General features: G+C 34.4%; 1 protein-coding gene across 1 annotated transcript in view; it reads right to left on the reverse strand.

Moving 5' to 3' along the window:
- Positions 1 to 21,921, reverse strand: part of Zfr (zinc finger RNA binding protein) — a 76,844-nt gene that overhangs the window by 26,902 nt on the left and 28,021 nt on the right. The window contains 10 exon segments of the mRNA XM_047555395.1: positions 1,178 to 1,328; positions 2,507 to 2,712; positions 3,555 to 3,717; positions 7,466 to 7,611; positions 8,626 to 8,687; positions 8,690 to 8,744; positions 10,513 to 10,709; positions 13,422 to 13,713; positions 14,755 to 14,946; positions 17,847 to 18,094. Of these exon segments, the coding sequence (XP_047411351.1) occupies positions 1,178 to 1,328; positions 2,507 to 2,712; positions 3,555 to 3,717; positions 7,466 to 7,611; positions 8,626 to 8,687; positions 8,690 to 8,744; positions 10,513 to 10,709; positions 13,422 to 13,713; positions 14,755 to 14,946; positions 17,847 to 18,094 (1,712 nt within the window).

Below are 21,921 nucleotides of genomic sequence, written 5' to 3' on the forward strand. Positions count from 1 at the left end.
TATAAAAATAGGGCTGGGGATGTGGTTCACTGGTTGAGTGCTCCCAAGTTCAATTCCAAGTACTCCCTCCAACCCCCCCCCAAAAAGGAGGAATGTTCTATTAATTGTGTATTGCCAAGATTTGCTGGAGACAAGAGAAATACTTCCTACCATTACAAATATTTGAAGACTGAAACTACGTGTAAGTCATCCCTTATCTGTAGTGCAAGGCACTAGGTTCACTTTCTGCAGTTTCATTTACACATGGTCACTGCAGTCAGAAAATATTACACAAAAATTTCCAGAAATAAATAATTCATAAGTTTTAAATTGCATGCTGTTCTGAGTAGCATGATGAAATCTTAAGCCACCCTCCTGTCTGGCCAGCTATGTGAATTATCACTTTGCCTAGTGTATCCATGCAATATATGTACTAGCTCATTAGCCCCTTAGTTGAACTGTTGTTATCAGATTGACCATCATGGTATTGCAGTGTGTGGGTTCAAGTAACCCTTATTTTACTTAATGGCCCCAAAGTGCAAGAGTAGTGATGCTGGCAATTAAAATATACCAAAGACAATCTGCGCCTAATATATAAATCAAACCTTATCATGGGTATGTATGTATAAAGAAAACACAATACACACAGTTTGGTATTGTCTGAGATTTCAGGTTTTGACTGGGAGTCTTGGAATACATCCCTGAGGATAAGGATGTTCTACTGCATTCATAGTAAAACTGGAGAAATTAAAACCAGAGAGATCCTTTCTTTCAGTTACATTTTATTAAAACAAGTTAAACTAAAAAAGTTCATTAATTTAAGAAATTTAAGCTTACTATACACAGGGTTTAAGGAAAAAAAAAAACAAAAACAAAAAACAAAAAACATTTTTTGTCCCAAACAACTGCCCTACACTTTGTATTGGAAAAAGTACAGGAAAAGGAGGGCATATGCTACAATTGTACATTTCAAAATAAATTGGCAAGATGGCTTTATGTCAAAAACAAGCACTATAAAACCTAAAAAGACAAAGCAGAAAATAGTTTCATCAGTTTGAACAATTAAGCAAAAAACTCAATACAGAAAGTCAAGCCAAAAATTTAAAGGCTGGCTGAGGTTTAAACTGAAGCACAGTTAGTCCTGCCAAAAACTTTTGAACCAGATAAGGGGTAAATTTAACATTTCCATAATACTTACAGCAAGCTGTTTGGGTAGGTTTTCTGCAATACGGCTTAATAATGTCTTTGAAGGTTTTTCTGAGCACAGCAAAACAAGGTTGACATTTCTATCTCCTCGGAGAAGTAATCCTTTTGCCAATACTCCCACTCGCAACACTCCTTTCAAAGCTCTGTAGCAAAATCAACTTATATTATAACATGACATTTCTTTCTTTTTTCCCCATTCTTCTTTCTTTTTTGCAGCACTGGGCATCAAATCCAGGGTCTCCTGCATGTTAGGCAAGCACTCTAGCACTGACCTAGATACATCCTCTGCCCCCATAATATGACATTTCTTAGTCAGAACCATGATACAATATTAAATTATTTTAATACTATTAGAATCTTCATCATCTACAAAACTATATATTTTTAAAACTATACTTCATTAGATAAGCAATATAGATTAAAAATAAATCAAGAAATAAGTTCTCAGCTGGGCATGGTGGTACATGCCTGTAACCCAAGTGGCTTAGGAGGCTGAGGCAGGAGGATCTTGAGTTCAAAGCCAGTCACAGCAAAAGTGAGGTGCTAAGCAACTCAGTGAGACCCTGTCTCTAAATAAAATACAAATAGGGTGGGGATGTGGTTCAGTGATTGAGTGCCCCAGGGTTCAATCCCCACTGCCTCCCCCCGCCCCCCCCGCCCTAAAGAAATAAGGGCTGGGGCTGTAGCTCTGTGGTAGAGCACTTGCCTTGCATGTGCAAGGCACTAGGTTCGAACCTCAGCATCACATAATAACTAACTAACTAAAGGAAGATATCATGTCCAACTACAATTAAAAATTTAAAAAAATTAAGTTCTCAAAAGGGTAACTGCAAAAAGGATACCTAATACTTCTGTTTTTTACAAGTTAATAAGTCATGTTTGAATTAATACAAAAATATTTCCAAACGGTAGGTAAAAGGAAATTTAAAAGTTAGAGATCATACTACAAACTCGATATGAAAGATGGAGCTAAAGTTTGGGCTTATTCATGCTTTATGATTAGTGCTACTAGAAAATAATAAACAAAGACTGAAAGGGGGACATGCAACACAAAGAGAAATTAGCAGCTGAATGCAACTGGAAAACTATAAGAGGCTTTGAAACAGATTTAATACATTTTTATGTAAACTTAAAATGAGTAAAATTACAAGGTTTAAACTGTGTTGTCAGTGGGACTATGTATTTCTCATTTTAGCTGAAAATATTACATATCTAATAAGCATAGTTAAGGCAGACTCATTCAGGAATTATCAGTCTTTGTAACTTATTTCAAATGTACATAAGCAGAACAAAAAATACGTAAATAACACTGAAAACACACCTGTCTTTACCTCCCTCTTTCTTATCATCTCCTTCTTTGCTCTTGCTCTTCTCATGTTCAGATAAACTGTCTGAAACGAGTTTTAAAGCACGTTCAGTGATAGAAACAATTTTCTGAACTGCTTGCAACTCCTCTTCTGTTGGATAAATGGTTGCATGTTTTGTCATTACATAACGGTCATCAGATGAGTCAGGACGACGTAAGGGCTAGAGAGAAAAGTTATACTTCAATTTAGCGAGGGCCTAAGCAACTTAGTGAGACCCTGTTTCTAAATAAAATTTAAAAAATACTAGGGATGTGGTTTAGTGGTTGAGCACCCCTGGGTTCGATCCTTGGTACCAAAGGAAAAAAAAGTTTCCTGAGCAAAAGTAATATTATTTTTCAGTTTTATATATACATATTGGTCATATCTTTTCAATAAAAACCAGTTAAGCAAAATGTCTACTTACACAAATTTCAACTTTTCATTTCAGTGAAATGAAAATGCAAGACTACATACGTTTGGATGTACACAAACATACTTTGCCTCAAACTAAGTGAAATTATAAAAAACATAATCTAAGGCAAGGAAAATGCCTTTCTGTGGGGTGGCAGTAGGAATCAAACCCATGGACTCACCACCAAGCAAGACCTCTACTATTGAGCAACATGTTTACCACTGAAAATACTTTTTGATAAACTTTAAAAATTGATGATTCTGAAATTTTGCTTTCCAAACTAAAATTTTACAACAGCCAAGACTTTGTAATGACAAATGAGAAAGAATAGGCAAAGGAGTTTGCTGTTTTTTGGGTAACTGTTGAATGTTATCTTCTTGACTTCAGTAGTCTGAACTTATATGACATGTTTCTTTTAACTTTTTTGCCCATTTTGTACAGAACACAAACTCAAAACACAGATCTTTGTGAGAAACATCTAAATCAGACGGAAAAAAAAAAAAAAATCCCATCTAGATTATGAGATTAAGTCTAAAAGTTAGCCCTCCAAACTATCTCCTAATACTCAAATTATAAATTCTCATCCCTTACATAAAAAAGTGGACACTCACTGCAGGACCCTGTGGTTGAGGAGGCATGCCTGGTCTGACTCCCAGAAGACCTAATGGGCCTGGAGGACCATGAGGATAGCCCCCATCGGGCATTCGGCGACGATCATCCCAATGATGCTGTTCTTCCTCCATTCGTCTCCAGTACATGTCCTCTTCATACCGTCTGAAACACAAAAAATATTAGAGGGGTATGAAGAAAAACACATCCCAAGAACTTGTATCAATGATGACATAAAAAAATCAATTTAAAAAATTCTACCCAAATCAGCCTAACACTTTTATTCTTCCCTACTTTATCTGATTTCCCTTATTTGCTTTGAAAAGTAATCGGAAGTAAAAATAGAACTAGAGAGAACAAAGAGAAAAGCAGAACAAAACTTCAGAGCTCAAGGTCAAAGTAGAAAAAATAGACATTAGAAGCCCTAGTGTTTCAACCTCCCCCACCTAAGGCAAAGACTGTAACCCCAAATATCTACACTAAGGGGGCCCAACCAGTAATATATGTAAAAGATCCAATGTGCACGCAGACATTAATGACATTCTGTTGGTCGTTATAAAACAAAGAGACACTCTATTTTTTCCCCCTTAAAGAGAACCTCTTAGAATACCTTTAATTTCCCTATTTGTGATACAAGCAAAACAAATATATTTCTCTATTATGAACAAAACCAATGGTGTAGAACAGTGATAAATGGCAACTCATGGTCAGTGAGACATTCTCGTTGGGGACCTATTTAGAGTGACAGGACTCTAATAAAGTACTAAGCAAATATCCTGGCTAGAAACAAAAGCTGTGACTTAGTTCATAATAACTATTGCCATAAGGGAATAATGAATGCAATGCCAACGTCATCAGAATTTTTTTTTTTTTTTTTTTTTTTAATGAAACCTTATGTTGCTGGTTCAGACAAAAATTTACTATGTATACCAAACAAAACACCATGAGCTGAACCTGGAATGTGGACATCTAGTGTACAGTTGACATCTTTATAATCTATTCTATGGTCTTTTTTTACTTTTTCCCTCTGGGTTCTATTTTCACTTTCAACTTCAAACTAGCATAGTAACAGCTCTCAAAGAAAACCATGTGTCAAGAAAATTTTGGTACCAAGTTTTATTAACAAACTGTTTAAAAACAAAACTTAAAGAAAGGATTATGTTTCTTGACTACCACCATAAAAAATTACCCATTTCTCCACATTGGGAATAAGCATTGTTTTTTAGGTAATCTGAGAACTGAGGGAACCAAATATCCTGTTATGTTATTTAGGCCTTGAGAAAAAAAAAATGAATAAAAACAGCTTGAAGGTTCTGAAAAATCATGTTTAGTCCAACATGGGATAGTTTATTAGTGGTAAAGATGTTTAAATAAAATGATAGCTGGGACCTTTAACTGTTGTTTGCCAATTCATGCTACATTTACTGGCACTTAAATGCTTAATAAATATTAGACATACAAGTAAACAAAATAAGTATATGACCTAGTATAGAGAATAATGTCCAACACATTACAAGGGCAGAAACTCCAAAAGGATATAGAACTAATTTTTATTGTACACAGAAAAACTGGTATACATGTAATGGTAAAAACTAAATATAACACATAATAAAAGTCATATAAGTACTGTATAAGAAGTGTGTACAAACCAATAGGTAAGTAAATAATAAAAATAAGCAATTTACCAAAAATGAAAAAGGATGTTAATATGCCAAATGGTCAAGCATAAAAGCAATCCAAAATGAAACAAAAGGGCTATATATTTAATAATATCTAATTGGAAGAGATTTAACGTAAGTTATAGTAAATATTCTCAAAGTGTGGTCCAGGGACCCCTAGGGATCCATGAGGTCAGATTATTTTCTTCATAACACTAAAGTATTTATTTGCCCTTTCTATTTTTATTCTCAGTGTACAGTAGTTATCAAGATGCAACATGTAGGTACCACAATGTAATGAAAATCAAAAGCAGATATGAGTTGGGGGGAGAGGAAAAAATAACAGAATGAATCAAAAACCATTACCCTCTGTAAATTTAAGATTACACAAATGGTATGTATCTACTTCATGTACAAACAGAGAAACAAGATGCATCCCATTTTTTACAATAAACATTTTTTAAAAAGCAGATGTGAGAATTTTGCTATTTTAAGACAGACATTAAAGAGATGTGTAAAAAAATATAAAATAGTATAAATGTCCCCCCGATATTCTGGGGGAATATGGTTATTTTATAGTAAAATTTCACATTATATGTTAAATACATTTAATCTACTATAATTAAACAAATACATTTGCTTCAATAAGATAAATGAAATGAATATTTAATTTTCTTAGTTTTAATTTCTATTATAATAAATCTTTTTGTTTGTTTGGTACCAGACATTGAGTCCACAGGTGCTTTTACCACTGAGATACATCCCAGTCCTTTCTAAAAATTTTTAAATTTACAAACAGGGTGTCACTAAGTTGCTTAGGGTTTCACTAAGTTGTTGAGGCTGGCCTTGAACAGGCAATTCTCCTGCCTCAGCCTTTCAAGTCACTGAATTACAGGCATACGCCACCATGCCTGGTTTATACAGAAAATCTTAAAAGATAATCCACATGAACAAAAGCTCTCCAGAGTCCTCAATAAAAATGGAAAAATAAAGGGTCCTCCTGAGACCAGATAGTTTGAGATCCCCTACATTACCTATTTAGTACAGGGAGTAGGGTGAGTATTCCTTAATGAAATGCTTCTATTTCTGGAATTTTATAATAAGCAACTGATCACATATGATATGTGTGATACAGCCTCAAGGAGGGTCAACATGATAACAAGGAAATACTGAATCTAACAATAAGGGATTGATTGTATAGAAAAATTTTTATCTGCCTAAAAGAAAACTATGTTGTCATGAAAAATAAGATGAAATATTAATTTTACAAAGGTTGAAGATATGCAAACAAAAGATTACAAAATGTCGGTATGCTTTCTGTTCCTAATTTTTAAAATTATATTTTAAAATTTGTACAAAAATACAGCAGCATTATTGTATAATACCCCAAATGTGGAAACAACTCCAAAACCAATTAACTGATGAATGCATAAAACAAAATGTTAATAATTATCTATACAACAAAGCCATTATTCAGCCATAATAAGAAACAAAATACCAAACATGCTACACAGATGAAACTCTGAAAACACGCAGAATGAAAGAAAGTGGACTCACAAGACCATATATTACATTATTCTATTTACATGAAATCTCCTGAACGGTTTAGATCTATAAAAGTTGTCTGGGGCTGCGGTAGGAAGGGAAGTATGGGGGACAAAATGGGAATGTTAATGGGTTTATAGTTTCTTTAAGGAATAGCAAAAATGTTCTAAAATTGATAATGGTAACTACTTCCAACCCTGTTTGGAATTTACTAAAAATCAGTAAACTGTGTAAAATTATTGATAAACCTAACACACATGTATATAAAATGAGTAATTATATAATCAATCCATCAATCTCTGGAATATGTTTTTTCTTGATTCTCTTCCCCTATAACCTCCTAAGTTTCTAACACAGGAGTCTTTTAAAAAAAACTACATTATTATAGCTCAGAATCTATCAAATCTTATACTCAGGATATTGGTATCAGGTAACCATTCTATTTTGCCTGTTTTAAACCGAGGCACTTATTCATTTATAACATGAAACTATTTCCTTATATACTTACTATATATAAGATACCACTTTTGACAAAATTCTTAATCCCAATGACTTAACTTTAATACAGTTTTTTCTAGACTTAGGATCTTATGAAACACTGAAAGTTCATTAAATAAACCTAAATTGTTCTAAATGGAAGACAACATACCCAGAAAAACTTTTTATCAAGGCAGAATCACTAAAATGCTATTAAAAGTTAAAGATATTACCTCATTTCCATCCTCCAGCGTTCCTCTTCTTCTCGTCTTCGCCAATATTCTTCCTTTTGCATCTGCTTCCTCATTTTCTCTTCTTGAATCTTTCTTGCTCGAATACTAGGTTTTACTTCTACTTGTAAATCTGGATTTACTTTTTTCTGTAAATGTAGACAAACCATTAAAAAAAAAAAGAGCAGCCTCCTTCAACAATCTACATGCATGTTTAGCTACAGAACTGCATATACTGATCATAGAGGTTTACAGTCACAAAATTTCCTACTAAAAAGAAAAATCAGCATAACTAAATTAGATCAGAGAAAAGAATTCAGAATACATTAATTAAAATGTAAAATTACTAAGTAAGAAGCATTGCAACTTAGTGCTGACCAAGAAAGTCATTTCATCCTTGTGGGACTGATGAATGTTTAATTGTAGTTATTTATAATTAGATGATTCCAAGAGTCTGTCTTGGAGTTAAAAGATTTCTTTTCATGAAAATATTGCTCTTTAACAGACTGTTTTGCCAGTCCTGCATTTTAAACTGAAAACATGTAACTAGTGCATTAATCCAACTTAGTTAAGACTTCAAATATTAAGATTTATCTTAATTCTTAAAGTATATTCAATGAAGAATTTCTTGGGCAAGATAAGTGATGGAATTTTTCAAAAAATTCATCTCAAAATTCATTTATTTGGAGTTCTACCAAGATAAAGGAGGTAGATAAAAATTTGATGTGTTTTTCAAACACTATATGGAACAACTATCTTTATATGATTATTTCACCTAAGCAACATTTGGTTCCTTTTGCCACAATTACCAAAACTGATGAGAATATAGTTACATTAGATTTACTTAAGAATAACTATTAGGGCTGGGCTTGTGGCTCAGTGGTAGTGTGTGTGCCTCAAATGTGTGAGGCACTGGCTTCTCAGCACTGCATATAAATAAGTGAATAAAATAAAGGTTAATCAACAGATTAAAAAGATAAAAATAACTATTAAATAAAACCAAACATCTGATTCAGTACTTATAATGAATATCAAAAGTTCAAGCTAATTCTTAGAATGTGAGTTCAGAGACTGAGTGAGTGTGGTTAGGTGTTTTGTTTTGCATAAAGAATGTTCTGAATTGTAAGAAAAAAATTGTAAGAAAACGGTTAAAATTTACTTACTTTATATTGAAGTCTGTGTCTCCGTCCTTTTAAGTGCATCTCCTTAGCATTGGGATCATTAAGCTGCATTCACATAATTTACAATGAAACCGTATTACTTTTCCTTCATCGTTTCGTACCTTGATGAGGAAAAAAGCAGGGATGTTACAGTTGTTAAATTTCATTCATAAACCCTCAGAGATTCTTTGCTTCCAAATTTTTAATTGGTGCATAATTGTACATAATGTTGTGATTCATTTTGTGTATTCTTACATACACACAATATTCATGGATTACTTAATATAGCTGTGAGTAACTAAAATTTAGTAGGAGAATAGTATATGTCTATACTATTTTACTGCACAATCGGAAAGATTAAGTAGGCTGGAATGTTACTATGAGTTCTGTAATGGATATGCAGATCAAACTGTACAAGTATTAAGACTGGCTCTAAATGCAGATTTCTGGAATTTAGGATTATTTAATTAACCCAAATCATCAAAACTTAGGATGCTTGGGTTAAGAACATTTTTTTAAAAGAAAATCGAATCTTACTGGATTTTGAGCCCAGGAGTGCTTTATCACTGTACCAAATCATCAGCCCTGGGCTGGGATCCTGGCTCAGTGATAGAGCACTTGCCTTGTATGTGTGAGGCACTGGGTTCAATCCTCAGCACCACATAAATGAATAAAATAAAATAAAGGTATTATTGTGTCCACCTACAACTAGAAAAAAAATAAAAAAAAAAAAAAAAAAAAAAAAAAATCATCAGCCCTTGTAGTTTTGAGACAGAGCCTCACTAAGTTGCTGAGGCTGGCCCAAACTTGTGATCCTCCTGCAAGCTCTAGTCACTGGAATTACAAGAATGTGCCACTGCACCTAGCTCAAATTTGTAAAAGATGAAACTAAGTTAGACTTGTTTATAAACTACTTATAAATTACAGAATGCAGCTGTCCATCTTGTGAATAAAGCACTCAAATAATGTGCAATCTTCCATGATAACAAATCAAGGAACAAATATTTACCTAAAACCCACCAGACACTGTAACAGGTACTTGATTTCATTTAATTTTCATAACTTTATTGAGGACTATTCCTCTTTTATAGATGTGGACACTAAAGTTCAGAAAAATGAAACAATGCTCTACAATAAAGTGAAAGTAAACAGCAGTGTTACAACACTGTGTTTTTTTCCTAACAGCAAACTCTAACCCTAATTCAAGTCTGATGTATCCTTGCTCCTCTATCTATTAATTTACTTGACCTGTAAAACAAGAAGTGTTCTAATCAACTTGAGAAACCAAATAAATGTTGTGTTAAAATTAGCAACCTAATTTTAAACATAAATCAAAATAATTGTTAAAAAAGGAAACACTGGCTCTCCTCATCATTATTTTAGCTGTTCAGAATTTTAAAAAAATAAAAATTTTTTTGGCACCAGGGATTGAACCAAGAGCATGTAACCACTCAGCCACATCCCAAGCCCTTTTTATTTTTCATTTTGAGATAGGGTCATGCTAAATAGATAAGGCTGGCTTTGAACTTGCAATCCTCCTGCCTCAGTTTACTCAGCTAGCTGCTGGGATTATAGGCATGTGTCCAATGCACCCGGCAGAATTTTTATATTTTTAAGGTTTATGATAGCTAAAGAGAACATCACAATATCTGCCAAATAAATGAAAGTTACTTTACACCACAGTGACACTGGTAAAAAGGAAAAGGATAAAAAGCTAACAGGCAAGCTTTAACAGCTTTTTTTATAATAAGACTTTTGATATTCCTTCATAAGTGACTTAAATCTAAACTAGAACCGAGTGTACTTTTACATGTGGAGCATGTTTGCAACAATGTCACGCATTTCTTCCTTTTACCCAATTCCACAACCATAGTATTCTCAAATCAATACCTCTTCCACATAATCATGGCCCACTGGCTGCACATCACTCTGCAAAGCAGCAAGAGATGCTGGTGTGACTGGTTCTGACACTGTGTCTGTTTTTACTTCAGGAATCTGCACAGCAGAAGTGACAGGAGTACTTTTAACACATTCAGTTCCCTTTAAGTCTTCTGTTTTACTTCCTGTTGACTGTAGCTTATTACCACCTAGAAGAACAAAGAATTACAGTAATTTTATTTCTATATAAATGGACAAATCTGATACAACAAAACTTCACAGAAAGTTATTTCCTAGAAATAGTCAAAATCCTATCTATATACTAAAGATGAAAATTTTAAAGAACTACATAAGTGGGTTTTAAGATTCTATTAATGAAACATATTTCTGAATTTCCCCCTTCTTTCTAAAATCCAACTATACCTCAACCCCATCTCAGCACTTATTTCAAGCATCTAAAACTAAACAGCCAAGTTTCTAAAAGGCAAGGGCTAAGGCCAATTCATGTTTGTATCCTGAGGTACTAGACAACAGCTTCATCAAATAAATAGTACTTACTCCTTTTAAATAGGTTAGGTTCAATAATCAGTTTTCGTGGAAAACTTTCCATTTATTATCTACTGTTAGATATGAACTTACGCCAACAGTTATCACAAAAGATTTTTGTTATTTTAAACTGAAAGTATGAATAATCTCAAACACTGAAATAAAACCCATAAATCATGGTTTTCATTTTAATTATCAATTAAACTTTTTTTTTTTTTTTTTTTTGCGGTGCTGGGGATTGAACCCAGGGCCTTGGGCTTGCAAGGCAAGCACTCTACCGACTGAGCTATCTCCCCAGCCCTCAATTAAACTTTTTTAAATTTAAAAAAATTTTAGTTATCGATGGACCTTTATATGTGGTGCTGAGAACTGAACCCAGTGCTACACATATGCTAGTCAAGTGCTCTACCACTGAGCTACAACCCCAGTCCACTATCAATTAAGCTTAACATTTCAAATAACTATCCAAGAGAACACCTGAGTACCTGATTATGAATTTTTCTATAAAGACTTTCTTTAAAAAATATCTTAAATAATATACAAAATGTGGGCAATGTCCTAAGTTTTCATAATACAGTAAGAATAAGATAATGTAGCCAGTTTTGGTGGTACACATCTATAATCCCAGATATCTGGGAGGCTGAGTTAGGAGGATTTCAAGTTCAAGGCCAGACTCAGCAACTTAGCAAGACCCCAAGTCAAAATTAAAAAAAACAAAAACAAAAACAAAAAACAGATGGGGACTTGGGAGTGGTTAGAGATATAGCTCAGTGGTGAAGCACCTGGGTTCAATCACTATTACTGGGGGAGGGACACAATGTAGATGCCTTTGAGGTGCTCATAATTAAAAAAAAAAAATGCCAAGTAATTATATTACCATGTGATATAGTGCTATAGTAAATAGGAACCAAATATTGTAGGAAGGCAAAAGAAGTCACTACTCTTTAACCTGATCCAATTAAAAAGGCTACAATGGGTGTGACACTTGAACTGTGCTTGGAAAGAAGAGCAATGAGTATAATACCAGTCAGGAAGAAAGAAGAAAATAATGTCTGAACAGAATAGCATGTACTTAAAAAGCACAGCAACATGTTAAATTGCAAATTCAAGGAAAAGTCAATAATTCAATATAAATCACTATCTAGGTAGATGTGACAAGATATAAAACTAGGAAGGTAGGTAGGAGCCAGATTATGAAGGATCTTACATGAAATAATTAAGGAATATAGATATGCTAAGGGAAGGTCAAAGTGGATTTTAAGTGGAAGACTAACACAATTTGATATGTATTTTAAAATGACTGATCAGACTGTGGAAAAGCATGAAGAAACTGGACACAGTAAGAAACAAAGCTCTAAGGAAGAGACTTAAGACCTAAAAAATAAGGCAAGGTAATTGAAAAGACAGGAAATAGCTGGAGGAAGCAATGAATAAGAAGAAAAGTATTAGTAAAGTTTTCCATTTGAAAAAGCAGTATAATTTTATGAGATTATTTTGTGGTATGCTTGTGATAGATTCACGAGTTAGAATAGAACACACTGGGAAACATCTGTGGAAACATACAGAGAATAAGTATATAAAACATGGCTCTAAAACTCAGGGGTTTTTAATTTTCCAAAAACATTTTAAGTCACTGAACACATCTGAATGGATGAGATCACCCAGGAATACTGGGAGCATAGTGAGATAAAAGCTAGAATCAGCATCTTAGGAACTATTTAATGAGCATCCAGGAAGAACACCAATAAAGATACTAGAGAAAAGAATGGGTGGACATATAAACAGAGATAAAGATGTATCTTAAGCTTTATAATACAACAGTTAATGGTACTGAATGTTAGGAAGGTCAACAGGATGAAACCAATAAATGGCCACTGCGCTTGACAATTAGGTCTTTAGTGAATCCTGAAATCAGTTTCAGAAAAGCGTACAATGGGAAAACCATAGTAGACAGAAAATAACTACAGTTAAATAAAGTAAGAGCTGGGGATGTAGCTCAGTGGTAGAATGTTTGTCTGACATACACAAAGCCCTGGGTTTAATCCCCAAAACTGTGCAGAAAACACCCCCATACCAAACCAAACACAAAACTCCAAAACATAATACCCAGAAAGTAAGAATTAGGTTAACAGTTTAAGAAAATTATAGAAATGGGAAAAAAGGTCTCTGTATATTTAACAACTCAGTAAGATATGGTCATATTTCTATGGCTGAAGGGAAGAAACCAATAGAGGACAGATATAGAGAAAAGGGCATATATCTGGAGAAGAAAAAGGATGGGTTGAATAGCATAAGCAGAAGGATTAATCCTTCAATGGAAAAGAAATATCACTTTGACAGAGGTAAGAGGAACACAGAGAAACTTCAGTACTTGCCAACAAAGTTTATTTTGGGTGTAGATGTTTTCTTGGCAGCCATATTGGTAGGCACTGCTGATACTTTAGTGTTGGATGTGCTATTAAGAGATGAATTTCCTGTAGTCACAAGACCTTTCACTGAAGAAGTTGCAATTGATGAAGTATTCACAGTACAATTGCTTGCTGCAATGCTTGAAGGAGAGGCAGTTGGTTTTGAAGCAGAGACAGCTGTTGAAGAAGTAGCTTGGCTAACAACGTTTGGTTCTGTTGAAGGAATAGGTTTACCAAGTTTTGTGTGTAATTTAACCACCTACAAAACAAAAGCGCATTTATTTGTCAGGAAACACAAAGTGCAAATTTTTAAGCTTATCTAAATGACATCATAAAAGAAAATCTGAACATATTTTTTTCCACATTTTTATTGGCGTATTCTAGTTGTACATACTGATGGAATGGTTGTTACATATTCATACATGCACACCATATAACAGGATAACTTGGCCAATGTCACTCTCCAGCACTTAACCCCCACCCCTTGGTCCTTTTCCTCTACTGATCTCCCTCTGATTTTTAGGAGATCCATCCCCACCTTTGTTTTCCTTTTTCTTCTCTAGCTTCCGCATATGAGAAAAAACATTTGACTCTGAACCTTCCAAGTTTGACTTATTTCACTTTAACAAATGGATGGTCTCTAGTTTCATCCATTTCCTGCAAATACCATAATTCCAGTTTTCTTTATGGCTAAATAAGACTCCATTGTGCATATATACCACATTTCTTTATCCATTCATCTACTAATGGACACTTAGGCTGGTTCCATAATTTGGCTCTTGTGAATTGTACTGCTATAAACATGGGCAAGCATGTACCACTGTAGTAAATGACTTTAATTCTTCAGGATAAATACTGAGTAGTAGTACAGCTAGGTCATATGGTGGCTCCAAGCCCAGTCTTTTGAAAAGCCATATTTTTAAAGTGATATGCTTTTATACACAAAATTCATTACTTTAAAGATAATCTCTGTGAAGCACATATGTATACATATTTCATCTATGACCAGGTAAGGAAACAGGCAGGGAAAGCTGAAACAACTTGGTCACATGGAAGTCAATCAAAATTAAGAAAGACCAACTAGAAAGTGATCATATAACTTACAAACCATGAAATAAGTGGCTTAATCCAATTTAAAGAAAGTTATCCAGTCTTTCCCTTTAAAGCATTTTAAATGCTAGCATCTAAGCAAGGCTTAAAACACAATGTTTTCAAAATTTGAAGTCACCTTTACTTAAACCCCCACTGAAAAGGTAAAGGAAACAAAGATTTAAGGCTTTGTGCCAAAAAATCCACCTACTTTCTGATGCTTAGCACCACGAATGTGGGCAGCATATGCATCTGCTCCTGTACAAGACACATCGCAGAGCTCACAACGTAGCTGATTCTGAGTCCCACGAGTAGAGTTGTTGCTGCTGCTGGTATTTTGTGAGGCTTTCAATGCAGCTTCTTTTTTTTTATGTTTCTGTCCTTCTAAGTGTTCTTTATAAGTCTGTTTTAAACAAAAAGGGCAAATTTTGCTTCACTAATATTCTTTCTACAGAATTTCAGATTATTCAGTTCTCAAATCTCCAGTACTCACTCAAAAATGAAAAATTTAAAAGCAGCTGAATAAGAATGTGAGCATGAGCAAGAAAGAGTCACTCTATATATGATATATCTGTGGGTCTCTACACTGTTTATGGAGATTACTTTTTTGGGGTGGTGGTGCTGGGGCTGAATTTAGGAACTTATGTATGCTAAGCATGCACTTCATCAATGAGGAATAAATCCCTCCAAGAATTAATTTATCCAACACTGTGCTGTAAAACACTTTCATACATAGGCATAACATAAGGCAACTTCTTTCAGTTTCAAGAATTCATTTCTTTATTGCTTATGTATAACGCTGAAGAGACAATGTTCAAGGAGAATGATCATTCCACAAAGAAATTAATTACAGAATTAAGATGAGGTAGGAAAAATGTATCTTATACCATTACAAGAAGGAAGGGAAAAAAATTAGAATTTACTGCATGGTAATAAGATTCTTTACAAATAGACATGTTTATTTATAAAACTGACTTTTTATACTCAGAATGCATTCTGACATATAATCTGTATTATAATCCATGCCACTCTGATCAAGAGCTTACTTAAAATACCTAAGAGTCAAAAAATGTATATATTACTAAGGAAAGCCGGTATTATGGTAAAATTACCAACAAACCATGCAGATATTTTGCACACTAGGCAATTTTATTTTCTGAGTTTGCCCAAATAGCTCTTCTTTCATGTTTTATTATTAAAATAACTTTTAAGACTCACAAATGATAAGCACAAAATTCTTATGTTCATCATGGGATTTCAAAGCTGGGTGGGACTTTAAGGACCAGATGTTTGATTCTTCTGTCAATACATCAGTGGCCTGAAGTGGCTCCATATATAGTTTATTAATGACTCAGGACAAATCCATGTTATGGAAAGAAAAGCTCAAAGAAGTCAATGTCTCAAACTTGCCCAAGCCCGCGTGATTAGTGGTAGAGCCAAGATTCAACCTTGGTCTGGAAATTCAAACTACCTTAACTCTCCCTACCTAGAGTCTAATTCAAATCTCAGGGATATTTTTCTCTAAGGTTCATTAACCCTTAAGGCTCAGACTTAAGGCTTGCAGAAGTATCCTTGGCCCCTTCTTGTTTAACCATCTAGCACTCCCCTCTCTCCCTGCAAACAATGGTCAGCCTTGTATCTTCCTTTCCAAATAGTGCTGTTGAACTATCTATCTCCTTAGTACCATGTTCCATGACTATATGGGCACCCACACAGTTAGTAAATTTCCTATGTCTGTGCTTGGTACTCATATCATCCCCTCTCAACAGCCAACACAGAGTAGGATATACTCCTCAAGACTAACATCCTTGCTCCCTTTCATGTTTACTTGGGGTATTGCAAAACACTCCACTTGCCCCCACCACCACATGGTCACAATACCACCATTTCCTATCATACCCAAAACAGGGGAGGAAAAAGAACCACATGGTTTTATAAATCTAGCCACATACATTAAAACTGGTATAACCCAGAGAACACCAGTAATTGAAAACGCCCCCCCCCGCCAAATTTGTTTTAAACATAGAAGTAATCCAGTAAATTAAAAAGAAATGTACAATGGATGCGCAGAGGGCTATAATGTGAAGAAACTACCAGAAAGTCAAAATATGATTTTTTTCTTTTCAAATGAACTTTTTTTAATCTACCAAGCTGATTGCCAAATTTTATACAAAAACTGAACACTCTTAAAATAAAAACAAACAAAGTTGGGAAAGGAGTTGAACTCTTTGGCTTGTTTAAAGAGATTCATGCCTAAATACACATTTTAGGGTTTACAAACAAGAGCAAAACAAAACCAGAAAATAAAGGTCTCACATGTTTCATTAATTCATCTTTTTGAAAAAGACATGTGCTTATACCTCTTCCCAACACTCCCATAGACCTTATAGAGAAGTTTACAGAAATAAGTAATATTCTATATATAAAGCATGTATAAAAGTCAGTCTCAGAAAAGTTATAAATTTGAGTATGAAACTTTGAATCTGAATTTAGCTTTTAATTAATAAGCAAAGCAGCCATCCTGAAAAAAGTGTAATTTCCCTATTTTTCAGTTACATTCATAATTATTTTATAGTTTTTTTTCCCCTGCACAATAGTCTCAAATTTCAATACAAATAGCTTCTAAAAAAATGACTGTCAGGTGTGGTGGCACATGCCTGTAATCCCAGCAACTGGGGAGGTTGAGGCAGGAGGATCACAAGTTCAAAGCCAGTCTTAGCAACTTAGTGAGGCCCTAAGAAACTTAGCAAGACTCTGTCTCAAAATAAAAAGGGCCAGAGATATGGATCAGTGGTTAAGTGCCCCTGGGTTCAATCCCCAGGACTCTCTTTCCCTACCAAACAAAGACTGTTTAAGAGAAATACAGTCATCCTTTACTGCCAGTGAGAGACTGGTTACCAAATTCCAAGGCTGTATACCCTTATATAAAATGGCGTAGTAGTTTTATATAACCCAAACATTTCCTCCCATATATATCAAATAATCTCTAATTATTTTTAATACCTAATGCAATGTAAATAGCTGTTGTACTGTATTGTTTAGGGAAATTGCAAGAAAAAAGTTTGTACATGTTCAGTACAGATGCAATTTTTTTGCCTGTTTTTGATTCATGGTTAGGTGAAACCATGGATATGTAACGCACAGATGTGAAGGACTAACTATACGCATGTATTATCTAAAAGCTAACAGGAAAAAAAAAAAAATGTAAACCTTTTTTGTGTAGGCAAAAGAGTTAGAAAATCACCATACTTAACTATCAAAAATAACTACTGAGATTCATGATAAAACATACAACACAAGTACCTGCGGTCCAGCACAGCTGATCTTACAAACATCACAATAGTGAATCTGGGGTGGTTTGGGAGGCTGTTTTGGTTTCAGTTGTTTATTTTGGAATGGTGCTTTTTTAGTAAAGGTGGTCCCTGTCCAGGCAGCTGTTGCAGCTGCAGCAGCTGCTGCTGCTGCTGCTTGCTTCTGTTGCTGCTGCTGCTGTTGGTAGTAGGAAGATGCAGCTGAATACACTGCTGCTTCATAACCTGAATAAGACGTACCTTATAAATAAAATCAAACAAAAATTATGTTACATAATTATAAAAGAACAAGTTAAATATTAATTATAAATTTAAAGTCAATAAATCCCACTGATACAGGTAGATTTACATGTGAATATTTATAATAATATATACCCAGAAAATTTTTATCTTCCATTTATATAAGTCACTCAAGCAGTGACTTATGCCGGTGTTATAGAGGTATAAAGTGTAAGATTTGGTCTCTGCCTTGAAGAAGCTTGTAGTTCAATAGAAGAGATGTGATAGTGTTTGATAAAACTTACGTGGTCATAGAACCTATTTATTTCCCCAAACAAAAATTCTCTGAACAAAATCTGAGAAGCACTGGATTTGAGGCAGAATTTTAAATTACGATACTAGACAGAAAAATCAAAACCAAAAAAACTTCATGAAAATAAGAAATGACATGCTTAGAGGGTAAGAGGATAAAAGAGATTAAAAAAAGAGAAAGATACACAAAGATGATATCAAGATTATGAGCTCCAAGACTGATGGGTTATATAAGTAATAAAACCAAATAACTAACAGGAGCTACTTTGGGGAGGCAAGGTAAGTAAGACTTAGCTGAAGTCTGTGATATGTAGCTGGAGGTTAGATGAAAATATAGGATAACAACAGACCTTGGATTTAAGTATTAACACTGTTCTATTTCCCCCAAAATGAAAAGCACTGTTTTCTGATTAAATGTATAGATTCTATCCATTTTCATTGATCAAAGCACCACTGAATTATGCAAATTACTGACATACTGTATAAATATTTACATTAAATGATTCACAAATTTTTTTAAAAACTGTAAAACTTTTAAATTTGACAAAATTGCTGGTTTTATATATAAGCCTATCTGAACACTAGAAAACTTAATAGTCTTAAACCAAAATCTCCAGAAATTGGTACACTTCCTATTCAATCTGTTTCAGTTAGGCCATTATTCTCTTAAGTGAGAATAGTCAGGAAAAGAGTGAGGCTCAGCAGAGAGATTCCAAGTGATCAGGATGGCAAAGAACAACTACTCCAGGAGAACTCAACTCTGCTCCTCTGACTACTATACTGAAAAGAAAAAAGAAAACCCACTGACTCCAAACATATCTACATACTGGGAAGAATGTGTAACTAGAAGGATGAGGGGAAAAGATGAATGGGAAATCAGAATCATAGAAGGCTGGAAATAGACATATCCAGGAGAGAAAGAAGTCAAGCAACTTTTGAGAAAAGCACCCCCAAAGTCTATGTTATCTGTTAAAGTATATAAATGCTTAAGAAGTTTTAAGATAAAATTGGTAATAGACAAGTGATACCTAAAAATCAAAGTAGGAAAAAATAAGTAGACTCATATCAGTGACAAGCACAAAATCAGATAGAAACAGAAATAATTAATATGACTAGTTAAGAAAAAAACTCTATAGTTCAATAAATTTTTCTTGCGGGGAGGGAAGTAAAACTGGAGATTGAACCCAGGGCCTCATATATATCAGGTAATCAACAGACTCTTTAGTAGGCAGTCCTATCAATGTCTTCTGTTACTTAAGAATGTGATTAAAAAGAACACAAACTCACAGCCAAAGGCTTTCAAATTTACAAGCAAAAACATATACAGTTTAAATTTCACTGTAAAGAAACACAATAAAAGCTGGGCACAGTGGCGAACACCTACAATCCAGTGGCCCAGAAGGCTGGGACAGGAGGATCACCAGTTCAAAGTAAGCATTAGCAAGTGAGGTTCTAACCAACTCAGTGAGACCCTAAGCAACTCAGTGAGACTGTCTCTAAATAAAATACAAAATAGGGCTGGGGATGTGGCTCAGTGGTTGAGTGCCCCTGAATTCAATCCCTGTTACCATCCACCCCGCAAAAGAAACACAACAAATTTGACCAATGAAAACAACAAAGATAGATGGACAGAATAGCATGCATCTGTAGTTCCAGCTACTTAGGAGACTGAGGCACTAGGATCATCAAGCCCAGGAGTTCGAGGTCAGACTAGACAACATAGGACAACATGGTGAGATCCTGTCTCAAAAAGTCATAAATTAAGAACAAAACTATTTCTAGAGTATCACTGACCAGGATCATGATTTTTGCATGAAATTCTTTTTCCTTTGGGTGCTGGGGGTCAAAGCCAAGGCCTTGCATGTGCTAAGCAGGCACTCTTATCATTGCTGTACACCCCCGTTCTCTATAATAGACATTTCCCAAGTGATTTCAGTCCTGTATAGAAAATGTAAAACTGCCATTTAAATATAACTTCATGAATTGTTTACAAAGAAACAGATTAAGGGCAACAGAGGCCAACGGTATTGAATAACTAGGTCTTCTAATTCTTTGAATTTGAGTGTTCACAATATGGGGAGCAGTCTGTCAGATAGTTCAGTTTTAGAAGAGTCAAGTACCACACTTTACAGATGAAAAAATTCAGACTGAGTGTGTGTGAGGTCCTTTAACATTGACTTATTAATCAAAATCACCAGCCTAACACTGAATCATCTTCACTTGCACACAGGTAGTTTAAAACTAATATAAGGCAAGTCTAATTATAGTTACTACTCAGTTTACGAAAACAGGATAAACATTAAAAGATCGATAGAATTTTCTGGAATTCTGCTAAAGAACAACAAATTCTCCTGTTAATGCCTAGCAAACAAATGGAGTACTTTACCACTGAGCTACCTCACTAGCCCTTTTTATTTTTTATTTTGAAACAGGGTCTCACTAAGGTGCTTAGGGTCTTGCTAAATTGTGGAGGCTGGTCTCAAAACAAGGCTGCTTCAGCCTCCGGAGTCACTGGGATTATGGACAAGGTCCACCGCACCCAGCTAAAAGCTCGGAGATTGAAAACTAAAATAGTTTTACTTTAAGCAACATTGTTAGAACTGAAATATTTGTAAGTGTGCAGTATCAAAAGCAAAAACATAATTTCAATCAATCCTTCATGTTTCTATAACCAGTTGGTAGTAATATTCTATAACTCCTTATTCTGAGATAAAAATAACCCTAGTTTTAACTGCCAAAGTCCACAAATTAAAGAGTTCAGAAGCCCTAAGCATTCTGGAAGGCAATTTCATACTGTGTATCACATATTATAAAAAAGTGGATTGTCTTTGACATAATGGTTCCATGTCTAGAAATTTATCCTAAGACAAGGACTATTCTATCTAGTTGCTTCAGTAAACTTTTTTAATGCATTAACATCAAAATGATGAGGAAGAAATCAAGAATACAATCCTACCTGCAATAAGTTCAAATAACAAAAACACGGAAATAAATTTAACCAAGGAAGTGAATGATCTCTACAACAAAAATTACAAAGTACTGATGAAGAAACTAAAGAGGGCACACATGCACACAAAAAAGACAACCCCTGTTCAGGAACTGGAAGAACTAATATTGTTAAAATGTCCATACTACCCGAAGTGATCTATAAATTCAACATGAATCCCATCAAATAACAACATTCTTCACAGGAATTCAAAAACAGTGCTAAAATGTGCATGGAACCACAAAAGATCCCTAATAGCTAACACACTCCTGAGCAAACAAACAAACAAACAAAAACCAAGCTGGTAACATTAGAATATCTGACTTCAAATATACAACATTACTACAATAACCAAAACAGCATGGAACTGTTATCAAACACTCACAGGCCAATAGAGCAGAGAACCCCAAAACCAAACCCACATATTTAAAACCAACTGATTTTCAACAAAGGCAGCAAAGAACATACACTGGAAAAAGCAAAGTCACATCAATAAATGGTGCAGGGAAAATTGGATATCCATATTCAGAAGAAAAAAACTAGACCTCTC

This window comes from Sciurus carolinensis, chromosome 6 (assembly GCF_902686445.1).
Source record: "Sciurus carolinensis chromosome 6, mSciCar1.2, whole genome shotgun sequence".
Taxonomy (NCBI): domain Eukaryota; kingdom Metazoa; phylum Chordata; class Mammalia; order Rodentia; family Sciuridae; genus Sciurus; species Sciurus carolinensis.